We start from the raw sequence: 12,526 nt of genomic DNA, 5'->3' as shown, positions 1-12,526 counted from the left end.
AAGAAGAAGTAGCCAAGAAAGTAGTACACACATTTCAGGACAAGAACCCATGCCCTGTTAAGTGTGAGGCAGTGGCCTACTGAAAACATTCTTCTAAATGGAAGAAATGAATGGTAAGAAGAGACACATGCCTATGGTTAAAGGGAACTGTAGTAAATTCAACAGTGAGAATGCAGCTAGTGAATAAATGCAACCACAGCAATAATAAGCTAAATAAATAAGGTATACATTAGTTCATATAAGAGGGAAGCTAACAGAGGGGTTTGGCTGGAGGTGTTTTGGTCTTACTAAGTCACTTTAACAGCTCCCACCCCCAATACACACTTCCCCCAATGCTCTGTTTTTCCTTCCTGTCATTTTCCCTGTTGGTTTAATTGAATTTAATCTTTACTTTGATTCTCCTTGTCTCAAAGAAGTTTCAACAGCCCTTGGTTTTAAAAAAGAACCCCCCATTCAACTCCAATTAGAACATGATACCCGCCGACAGTAAGTTTGTACATTTTAAGTACAGTATTCATTGTAAAGGTCACTCTTTTTTTTCCTTCCAAAGGTCCAAGAGCATAGCACAGAAAGTTTATTGAATTTACTTCATCAATTGCCTAAGTTATATGTGTCTTTAAGTGATTCTACTGCTGCTAAACTGTGCTTCATATCAAGGCAGTCTTCAGAGTCCAGAAACAAGCATACCTAACACACTCCTAAAACACAAGCTGAATTTAACCAGCCCTCCATGGCACAGGTCAATTGCTCCATTATCTCAAGTTTGCTAATCAACAGGTACTATGTTATTTAACACTCCAAAATCATTAGATTAAAACATATACACTGAGTTTCTTAAAAAGAGAATACTACTTTCATCACTTCACTTTCAAATTCAGAGACAAGAATGTCAAAAAGGTTAGACTAATAAAGGTAATACCACCATAACTTTTCTTATGGGTCATTTCATCAAATGAGATTATCTATGGGAATGGATAACGTTGGAGGAAAGGGATAAATTTAATTGCATCTCCTCTAACTTGCTTATGTCCACAAATGTCCTCAAATTTTCTGCAAATCAGTGGACTATGCAGTCAATTCATTAGTATCTGGTAGTTCCTGAATACTTGAGATGCAGTTCTAATAGGGAAAAAGGAAGAAGAAAAAAGAACAACTACCTGTTACCATAAGATTTTTGTCCAAAGTCCAAGTGTCATATCATCCTTGTTAAATAAAAATAATAATGGCTCTGTTAAGTGGCACTTCTGACACTATAGATACAAGGTGTAAGAAGACATCTTCAGCAAATGAGGAGGATCAAAAGCTACTGACTTTTCAGGTTACTTGCAAACAAACTTTGTCAAGCTCCCACTTGACACTCCCACGGTACACAAAAGCACCTACTGATCAAACCCTTACCATTTTTTTAATATTCAAAGGAACATCTTTTTTAGGCCTACCTCATTGTACAGTTTGCATTAATAGTTCCACCTGTTTGTGTTACTAAGTTGTTACATATGCATATGATTTAATTTTAACAGGTAAAATACTGCTTCATTATCTTAGCACTCAAGAATGGCTGAAACATTTTTTCCTCAAGTGCTTCCAGATGTAGCTATGAAAATTGTAATTATATGAAAGCCTCAGAGTTTACAGCATAACGAAAAATTCTTACAAAACTCTTGTACCTTGTGGTATACTTCATATGATTCACATAAGCATATGTGCACACACACGCACATACGTACTTTGTATATCCTATAAATATACTTTATTTTCATAATTTGCCAGGAGTCATTACACTGGTTCTACACTCTCACAAGGATGTTTTTGATACCTCTCATTCGTGTGTGTGTGTATTCCTACAGAAAGCAATTTGCTTTCCAGAACTCCCTCTGACACAGGATTAGATCTCTACCTTTGACTAACAATAAATAATGCATACAGGTTTTGCAGTTTTGCATGTAGAGGAATAAAACCTTTCATACTCTTTATACCTTCAGCAAAAGATTACTGAAGATACACAAAAATACACATTGAATTAGGGGAAAGGCAGCTTTCAGGAAAGGCCAGAAGAAAAGTGAAATCCCTTATTAACAGGTTACAAGCTGTTTATATAGGGTAGAGAAAAGTGGCCATGAGAGTAATACTATTCAGTTTGTTGGCTGCAATCAAGTAGTATGTGTTCAGCATGCACAAACCATTAGGTATGAAAGACTTCACACTCTCCCCTTCTATCAGAGAATACCCAGTAACCTCTTGCTATTGGCAAGTCTGATGATGCCATTTATTACAGCTGTCGGATACATCCAGAGATCCTATTGTTATTTGCTTACCTTCAACAAATTACTACACTTAGGTCTGTACCTCTGCAATAAATGTTATGTGCCTGAGAATTAAATTTATAAATAATTATTTGAATTTCAACCATGTTTTAGAATGAGGCTAGGAAAAACAGTACTTCACTGAAATGATGACCTCTCTTTCTCATCAACTGTAGCTTTCCACTGTTTGAGGAACCTCTCCCAAAGAAAGGCTACCCACAGAGTCAAGGTACAAGTCCCTGAAAAAGGCAACTGTCGCATGTTTAGTGACGCTATAACAAATCTTCAGATATTATTATCAAAAGATTCAGTTTTATAGTAAAACTATGCCTCTGCCATGTCACTTAAAGTGCTTCCAGGACTCTTGTTTACTGATATTCTCGAAGCCTTTGAAAACAAAAAAACTCTTTGAAAAGGTCAATTCCCCAAACTACTGGCCACTCATAGTTGCAACTAACATCAGTGGACACATGATCAGTGCCTTACATGCAGGGAATCAGGTCCAGATGTCTCAGAGACTGCTTCCAAACACAAGGAATACATGTTGATTTTGTTTATCAGTGTCTATGATCCTCAACTATTAAATGAAGATCATATCAGTCCATCACACAGAAACAACGTAATATTATGAAGCACTAAGATTATAGTCAGCCATTATTTACACAGTATTTAGCAGGCAAAGTGAAGCCCTAAATACTTTTCCCAAGTATTGCCTTGGAAACATTTAATATTTAAGCACTTTTCACTTGATAATTTTTATTTTGGTTACTATTTAATATAGTATTTTGTACATATAAATATTCAATATATGACAGTTCAAACTTCATACACTTCCAGAGGAAAAAAATCTATGTATGTGTCTACCTCAGGCTTGCAGTGCAGGAAATCTACCTAGTTTTAAATAAATCTTTATTTTTCTAAACTTCATTCTAACTTGCAAGCTACAATTTAGATTCCTGGCTCAAAGATGTTTGTGGAAAGCAGAATGTTTGCTTTTTCAGTCTTCTAGGCTGCACCAAAAGAAGGCTATTTCCAAATAAGAATTCCGCTCTCTTTCTCCTATAATACAGATTAGTGTTTCTTGTGCCAATCTACTAGATACTAATAATAGAACAAGCTTTTTAGAAGATGTTGTCTCAGCTGCTTTCACTTGACTATTAACTGTTCTGTGTTCCACGTGTTAATTTCTTTCCCAATTCTAACTTTGGCTCCCACCTACAAATGTTTTGGGTTTGTTTTGTTTGCTCCTTCTGAAGTGTATTTCCATTCCTTGGGACTCCTGGCTTCTTTAGTGCATAGTGCTTTATCTTATTTTTGGTGTCAACTTCTGGAGCTTGTAGTATCAAGAAGGAATTTGTTTAATTAAAAGAAACAAAATAAATAATATAGCAACTGCTATAATTCCCACTGTAAAGGCTATATTGTACCCTTACAGTGGAAACACAGGAAAGAGCACAGGAATGACATTTTTAATCCATCATTCAACAAAAAAGAGAGTCGTCCCATCCTGACAAATAACCTGTGTTGTCCACAGATGCGTTAAAGACAATGTAAGCAGAGGGGACGCATCTATTAATTACAAACATTCCTTCATTAGTGTCATCAGATTTATTTTTAAAGTATGTTTATGTTTAGAACATAACCTAATTGGGACGTGAATTCACAGACATACAATCTAGCCAATGACCTTACTGGACACTAGTTGTACAATGCAGAGCGGTGTTCTTGAGTCCTTTTGCTTGACTTTAAATGATATCACTGAAAATACCCACAATTTGCTGTCAAATTTTCTGACAAGCTTGCAATCTTAGCTCATGCACTAGTGTTCTCAGCTGCCTAGGAGGATCAGGGAAAAATGTTTCTCTTGCGAAACACTGCACTGAGGAATAGGAAAACAGCTTTCTGTCTTCCCTCTCCTCAAAGAGTAAATATGGATCACAGCATCATGAAAATATTTCGTGGCTCAGTGGCCTAATTTGGAGAGCTAACCTATACATTGTGGTTCCCCTATCACGCTTTTAATTGCAAAAAAATTCCATAATATTCCATAAATTAACAGACTTCGTATTCCATAGGAAATAAAAATGGGATAGCCTTGAAAAGAAAAATGAAAAAAAAAAAAATAATTAAAAAAAATAATGGACTACAGATTTCACTTAAGACTGCTTCAGAGCTTGGACATTATTACACTAAGAACATCTATGCTGTTTCCAACAACTACTCAGCCAAGAGGAGACTAAAATAACCAACCAAGTTAGGATTATTCATTTGTTTTAAGGAACATCTATCTCCTGCAGTCTCTAAAAGACTGCAAAAAGTAAAATATTTGTTTGCGAGAAAAATTCTGTACTACTAAAAGTCTTGTGCTACATACAAAGTGAGAGGTACAAGATAAAAGAGACAGAAGTACAGGAGTAAAATCTTGCCAATGCTGAAGACGCTCAGAAATGTCATTGAACTCAGTGGGTTTGTAATTTCACTCTGTCAATTTACCTGTACTTCAGACTAACAATGTGAATCTGAAAACAAATGACTGGTACTGGAAATCACTTGGGAGCAAATTATCTCATGATATTTTGGAACTGTAAATTCCAAACAGATTAGGCCTCCTCATATGACTTACATGGCAGAAATGCTCAGAAAGCCCTGATAAAAATCACACAACCATTATTTATTTATGTATTTACTGCAGCTCTCCCTCAAGGTTTTATAAAGGAAAAAAAAAATCAACAAACCAAAAAATAAACCAAAACAACCACCAAAATTAACCCAACAAAAAAAAAAAAAAACAAACAAAAAGCCCCTCAAACAAACAAAACAACCCAAAAAATCCCCACAACGTCAAAATAATTCTAGAAAGGGCTTAGTATTACTGGTGGACAATGCAGACGCATCAGAGAGACTGCATGACCCATCTGTAATACCACTAAAACCTATTACCTGCATGCTAGCATAAAAGTCTCCAGAGAATGATGCTCATTTTATTCTGGCTCTAGTGTACATAAGAACATCTTTCACTAAGATGTTTTGTAGTTGAATATTGCTTCTATCTGGGCAGGAAAGGATCTTTAACATCCATTTAATGAGACATATGACATAGAAGATATCATGTTTCCTGACAGCTATTACAGATAGCTCCATTGTACTCATGGTCCTGTGGCAGTATCATGAGATGTTATAAGCAGGCATATACAAAATTCCTTAACATCACACCATGAAACCAGATGGTCTCAGGTGATTGATGGAGAACTGCAAGGCCTAGGGATCTGTTACCAGACAGTGACTTAGTACACTAAAATACAGCTAATCCTGTTGGGAACTGTATCTCATAGCATTGATTTGCAGTGTTCTACAAATGGAGCTCTCTGATCACCCTTACAGTAAAGTTGCAGCAGACATCTGTGGAAACTGGCAAACAAGCACAAAAATAAATCAAAGCTATCCAGGAGATCCTGTCAACTTTTAAAATGTTCTTACACAAAGGCACACCTGGAATTTGCACAACCTTGGACTGATTACCAGAGGGACCTATATGTTGAATGGGCAGGATAAGTAAATAGTGGCCCTGCCGGAAGATAAAATTCCTCGAGTAGTCAATCTGTCTCTACTTTCTCATTCTTCATATATAGAAAAAAGAAAATAAATCTCATAATTGTGTACATGATTATACATTCCATGCAAAAAAGTTCACGCTGAAGTTATACTGTCCTGAAATATATGGAAAAACTGAATGGAATCAAGATTTCCCTATATTGAATTCTACCTTCAATTTCACAAAAGAGCATTATGCAAAGATGCAAAGGCTCTACAAAGGTTATCACTGATGAAATAACAACCCACTATTTTCCCATACATGCTAAACTCTTTTCATGACTGGAAAAATTCATTCTTTCAAAAAATCTCAGTGTCTTAGGAAAGATGGGAGTCTAATTTTACCAATTCAACACTGTAATACTGGCTTTAAAGGGCTCGAGAGAAATATCCTTAGAGAAATTAGAGAAATATCAGCCTTAAATCAGCACAGAGATTAAAAATACCATGCAAAAAGAAAATAACAGAGATTTCCATTGTCCTCTACTGTACTTGATTAGGCTCTTTCTGGATAGACATAACAGTTTATCATTCATATATGGATAAATATGTCTTCACTTTTGAAGTGGTTTTACTTATTTGCTTGTACACTAGTTTTCGTATAACTATTCATCTGTTTAACCTGTCATATTTAAAATGAATCATATCTGAAATGCTTGATGAAATTTTACATCAAGTGCAATGTCAAAGGAAGACTATAGTAAAAGCCTGAAATTGTTTAAACAACAAAAATAGAGAATTTCATCTCTAAGTCCCACCTGTTACTACTGCTTCAATATTCCTATTCCACCTTCTCCATATACTGCACTTTCACCTGACTGATCTCCTTAGGCATTATTTTAGGCATCCTTATTTACTTCTCACAGACAATGTCTCAGTTCTAGCATGCTGTTTTTCACGTATGGAAAGTGTAGAGAACTGGAGGTTACTATACCCTAAGGCTAAGTCTAAACACAGACTACTGTTTGCTGTAGAGGCCAGACAACACTGGAATGATGGCAGTAAGACAAGGCAGCAGTTAAACTTGCATGCCCGTTACTAAAAGAGATCAAGATGCATGGTTTCAATACAAGATTACATATATGGATAAGGGGAGACTGCCTTTACTGAAAGAAAATGAGTTGGAGAGAGTCTTTAAATCAAGATCTGACACCTATCTAGAAGTTACATTACTGAATAAGTAAAACATTACAGACAATGAATATAGGCAAGATCCTTTGGCTCTATAATACAAAAGGCCAGATCTGACTGTCATACTTGTCTTCTCCATACTTAAAAAGTAACAACGTAATTCTAGCTGAAAATACTAAACAGAAATAGAGGTAAACAGAGAAAGTCATTGTATGTAATGTTGCAGTTCGCCAGCATAGACATGAGAAAGTCATGTGCTCTTCATTGGCCTTCCTCTTGGCCAAGAGGAGCCTTCCTTGGCTCTTCCTCTTAGCCTTTATTCATAATCGCCACAAGTAACAAAACCAGTACCTTTATTTTTAATAAGACACCCCATTGGAACAAGAGAAGAAAATCTTCCAGTATAATTTTCTACAGTAGAACATCTAATCTGCAGCAGTGCAAAGGGGCTATAAAATCTAATATTGATGAAATGAACAGCCCTATCATTTTCATGTTTTACATTCCTTTTAGAGTGACAAACTCTCCTCCCAGCATATCACTGCATTAGTAAAGAAATTACCTGTAACCAGAGTCTGTCACCTGAGTCTGTTCCACCATTGGCAGTGCATTGAAAAGTAGCAAATTGTCCTGCATTGACCTCCACACTCTGAAGACGCAAGAAGTGGGGAGTTTTTGCTGTTGGAAGAAGATAAGAGCACTGGAGTTATACAACATGGAAGTACTGGCTATGAACAACACACTGAGCAAATTAAACAGCCTTGCTTTAAAAGGTTTAAATTGACAACTATGCATTAGATTTTACTTCTGTACCTGGGAAAGAGCAGAAGAGAAGGGTGCTCTTTAATAGTTTCTGCTGTGTAAATAATCTTAGCTCAGTGCCCCTCTGGTAATAACACTCTATTAATAAAGATCATATTAGAAACTAATTATGTTTTGAAAAAATATCCTATTAGATACTTACACTACCAACTAGACAAAACAGTAAGAAGTTGACTGATGTTGTCAGGGAAACAAGTTTTTTGTTTTAACCAGGTACAGTGTCCATAGAGGAGATGCTTTAGAAATGTAGCACATAAAACAGCTAAAATACTAACACAGCACTCACCAACCACAGCTGTATTCTTTAAATAAAATTATTTTCAACAACACTGCAGGGAAAAAAAAAAACAAATCCAAAACCCAGTGCATTCTCCTTATCAATTCTCATTTTTCAATTAGAAAAAGAAAACATTTCCAGCAAAAATTTAAGCATTAAAGCTACAAATAACCTAATAAATGAAATAAATATTCAAAAAAGAACTATGTCCACTGAAGAAGGAAAGGCAGTATGCATATTTTTGGTTTACTGGAAAAAGTCAACGACATGACACAGAAAAACACAGAAATTTGATACAGAAACTTATCCTTGAAAAGGCAGCATTCCCAAACATTCAAATCCTACTGCAGGTAAGGTGACTTTTTGCACTGACTAATACCAGCAGATAAGTGAGGCTCTGAACATTACTTTCAGACATGGAAATGCCAGTGCTAGCAGTAAACTGGCAAAATAAATATACATTTTCTAGCAGAGCACCACAACCATTTATAGTGTTGGTAACATTTTCTTAAAAGATCTTCTCACCGGGAGAAATTGCAATTGTTTGTTAGGAATTACAAGTAACCAGCTACCAGTATTCAAGAAAAAGTTGTTTAATATCCAGTGCAAAGCAGTATAAGAAGGAGAAGATGACGGAATAAAATAGCTCAAATTAATATCTAACTAGAGAACAAAATCTTTTCATTATAACTGCCCTTATAGTAAATGATTAGACATACTGTTTCGTTGGTTTTTTTTTTGAACACTTCCCAATTAGGGCAGACAGACTTATCGAACCATAGAATGGGTGAGGGTTTGAAAGAACCTTAAGATCATCTACTTCCAAACCCCCTGCCATTGTCTGGGATGCCTCACCACAGACCATGGTGCCCAAGACTCTGTCCAACCTGGCCTTGAACACTGCCAGGGATGGAGCCAAAGTCACCTTTTTCTTTGCCTATCTAGCTATTAATGTCTAACTAACCCATAAATTCTTCAGCAAGTTCCCCATTTCTCAGTCATTTTTTTCTTTTTTACATCTGCTTTTACCACAGTTGGTGGAGAGGGTGAAGAGGGGCATTAGGTTTTAAAAAGAAACATTCACACAAGAAAACCCTCACCCACCCACCACAATCTACCCCTTTCAGTTCTACATGCCTAGCTAGAGCTTGTGTTCTGCTTGGTCTTCATCCATCCTACCCAGAAAACTGCCTAGCAAATATTTTTCCTATTTCAATTTGTGTTTAAAGAATTAATCATTCCAAAAGTACTTTTTCTGGCAATATACAGAAATAACAGCATTATGAGTCTTGCAAAGTTTTAGACACACAGTAGCTCTATTCCAATTTTCACACGATTTTCAATTTTCCTGTAGACAATATAACTGGTTTGATGTCTTAATTTCTAACAGTTTAATTACTTGATCAAAGAACTTTTCATTAAAGCTTTTGCATTTCAGCACTGCCACATTAGAACTCTATGCATTATGGGGTATAACTCAGTCTCCACACTAAGAGCTATTTGCAGGTTTTTAGAATTGATTGGTACAAATGCACAGATCAAACCTCTCAAAATGTGTATAAGAAAAATTATTAAGCTGATAAAATGCTGCCTTAGACTTACCCCATCTGAACCAAAGATAAAAATTCAAAATGCAGAAGCACAAATACTGTCTAACAACATGAGAGCCTGCTGTGTTTATTAGAACTAAGTGATTCAGAAATAACAGTTGCTGATTCTGCATAACTGTCTCTGTATTTGAAGAAATGTCTGTATCTTCTTGCCATTAACACTAAAGCCATGTTCAGGAGGTACTCTGTTACTAACAGATAATCACTTTTTATTTTAAATCACAGCTCTTACAGGCCATGAAGAACGCATGCAAGCACAATATGCTGAACAATTACACAGAAGTTAGGTGTCTTTTTCCCCACTCGGTCATTTGGTCAGTAAGTTAACAACCTACAGTTCCATGTATGATCTTAACACATATAACAAATAGCAGATATGTGAAATCATCATTATCTAAGTAGTCTGATCAATTACATCTAGATTACCCTATTAAAGCATTAATTTACAAGGGTTTGTTTTGGCATCAGTTTTAAAAGAACTTAGGGTAGTTAAGTATTACATATCCTTAATAATGGGATAAGGAAATCTACCTGAAATATAAGTAAAACAGTGCAGAAATTAAGCCATGAACCTCATGAAGCACCCTAAGTAACCTTGCTTAGCAAAGCCTCAGCCCTCAGCCAGCTGAGTTTTCTTCCTTCTAAACCTTGGAAAGAAAAATCATATATATTCAGCTCTTGTATATTTCATCTGCTCTCACTAATGTCTCAGCTTGTGGCTGCACAGATGTTTTCATGCAGACAGAAAACTGGTCAACAAATCTTGATGACTTTTGCTCTGAATGAGTAGTTAGATGGCTCTGGGGTTCATGCCAAGTGCTGTACACGAGGTGCATGTAAGAGATGTCTTTAAAGCCAATAAGGTGCAGTGCCCAAATGCTAGGAACACGTTGTACATACTCAGCCTACGTTTATAGCAGTTACATTGTTTTCTGATATTCTCCTTATCTTTTGCTCCACATGTGTTGAAGCATAGTGGCTTATTCATTTTAGGGGGCTAGCTTTAAAATAGTGGATAGGTACTTACTACATGGATGTCCTAAAACTTTCACTTCATCAATAGCCACATATCCTGGATGACCTGAAGTGACCACTTCAAAAACAACCTGAGAAGCAAAAAGAGAATTTCAGTTACCAGCTTTGTAACACAGGGAATATAAAAATATTCTGTTATGGAAAATATATCTAATTTTTTAATATGTTGAGAACACTTTGAAAACAAAATACAATTAAAAAAACTCAAAATGTGGTGTTCTTATAATTAAAATTAGTGAGAACATAATTCACATTTTTTCATCTTTATAGTATTTTTGGAGACTTACAAGTGTGATCATACATAGCTCACAATGAGGAATAACCAAATCCCCCCAGTATTTGGTCTGCTAAAGTAGTTACAAAATAATCATCTTAAGATTTGTATTTTATTTTCAATTCTTTGTCTTGCAGAGTAAACTACTTTAATTAAAAAAAAACACAGTTCTGCATTATACAGAGATTTGCACGGTATCAGAGACGAACATACCTATTTTCATGAATGTATTTTCCATGCTCTTAATCTTCCACCAAATGTAGCGAATTAAGTAAAGCAGATCCATTTGCCATGGTTTGTTTAATGGCTATAAATAGGTCACAAAATAAATGGACCATTCTTGTCGTCAGAATTAAGTACACTCAAAAGTAAACCTCTCCAAACTTTGGCAGCCTTAGCTTTGAATATCCCAAGAATGTTTATGTGGAAAAGAAGAAAATATGCCAGTAACATTAACAGGTACATTTCCAAGCCAATGCTCAAGAACTTCATAATCAAATCCAGGTTGTAATTTTTTTATTTATCCTTTTGCTTGGAAAGTTAACTCTAACTGCCTTTTGTAACTAGTCTCAGGAAATACACTGAGGAAGAGAGTTTAGAAACTGTTTTCATGCATATGCTTTACTTGACCTTGGAACAGATGCAGAAGGACACTATGCATCGTGTCCTTTACTGAAATTATTTCAGCAGAAAGAGGATGATACAGAATGGAAATATGTCACATGGATAACATAAGCCCGTAATATTATATCATAGTTTCCTGGTGACGAATAAACACTAATTCTGATTTTAAAACAAGCCTTGAAGTGAGCAAATTCTTCACCGTCTCTTGCCTCTGCCTTCTCCCATCTTTCTCGTTGCTATATTCATGGACACCAATACTATTCTTCTCCCTTGGACATTGTCCTCCTAAACACTGTTCATTTCTCCCTTCCAATTTCACTTTAATGAAATATAGCTTTAACTCTACACGGCTGACCAGGGAAAAAAAACTACTTTTCATTCTAGTTCTGCCTCCTGCCTACACAGAATTTTCAACCTACAGTGCCTATGTTGCTCCTAGATAACCAGGCAGCAACAAGAAAACACAAGACAGCAATGGGGAAAATTCAAAAGCCACCAAACAAACTTTGCAGAAACAATTTCTACAAGAAAAGAATTGGTAAGTCACAAGCCCCAGCCTGTGGCCTTTTAAATGCCCAATAGTACTCCGATGGCACTTAAAAGTTGGTATCACTGATCCGAACAGGACATGGATTTAGCTTTCAGCATTCATTTGAGCATTCAGAGCAAGACCACTCAAAAATTCACAACATCTTTTTCCTACAAAAAAGAAAATTTCCCAGTGGAACTGGTCTTAGGAACTGTCTTGGGAAGCAGAAGCTCTTGAACTAAAAAAGAAGAAGCTCTTAAATAACAACTTGCATTCAAAGACCTGAAAGAGATTTTCCAACCATGATCGCTCTTATGCTCACCTTAACAG

The 12,526-nt window shown here is 35.9% G+C and overlaps 1 protein-coding gene across 11 annotated transcripts in view; it reads right to left on the bottom strand.

Moving 5' to 3' along the window:
• Positions 1-12,526, bottom strand: part of PTPRM (protein tyrosine phosphatase receptor type M) — a 473,439-nt gene that overhangs the window by 298,561 nt on the left and 162,352 nt on the right. For all 11 annotated transcript variants that reach the window (XM_062632987.1, XM_062632988.1, XM_062632990.1 and 8 more), the window contains exons 4-5: positions 10,762-10,840; positions 7,588-7,703 (exon numbers count right to left, since the gene is read on the bottom strand). In XM_062632987.1, the coding sequence (XP_062488971.1) occupies positions 7,588-7,703; positions 10,762-10,840 (195 nt within the window). The remainder of the gene's footprint in view (positions 1-7,587; positions 7,704-10,761; positions 10,841-12,526) is intronic.

Source organism: Pezoporus occidentalis, unplaced genomic scaffold (assembly GCF_034315485.1).
Source record: "Pezoporus occidentalis ecotype Australia unplaced genomic scaffold, CSIRO_AGI_Poc_V1 ctg4, whole genome shotgun sequence".
Classification (NCBI taxonomy): Eukaryota; Metazoa; Chordata; class Aves; order Psittaciformes; family Psittacidae; genus Pezoporus; species Pezoporus occidentalis.
Note: the sequence above shows the minus strand (reverse complement) of the source record. Positions and strands in the feature narration are given on the sequence as shown.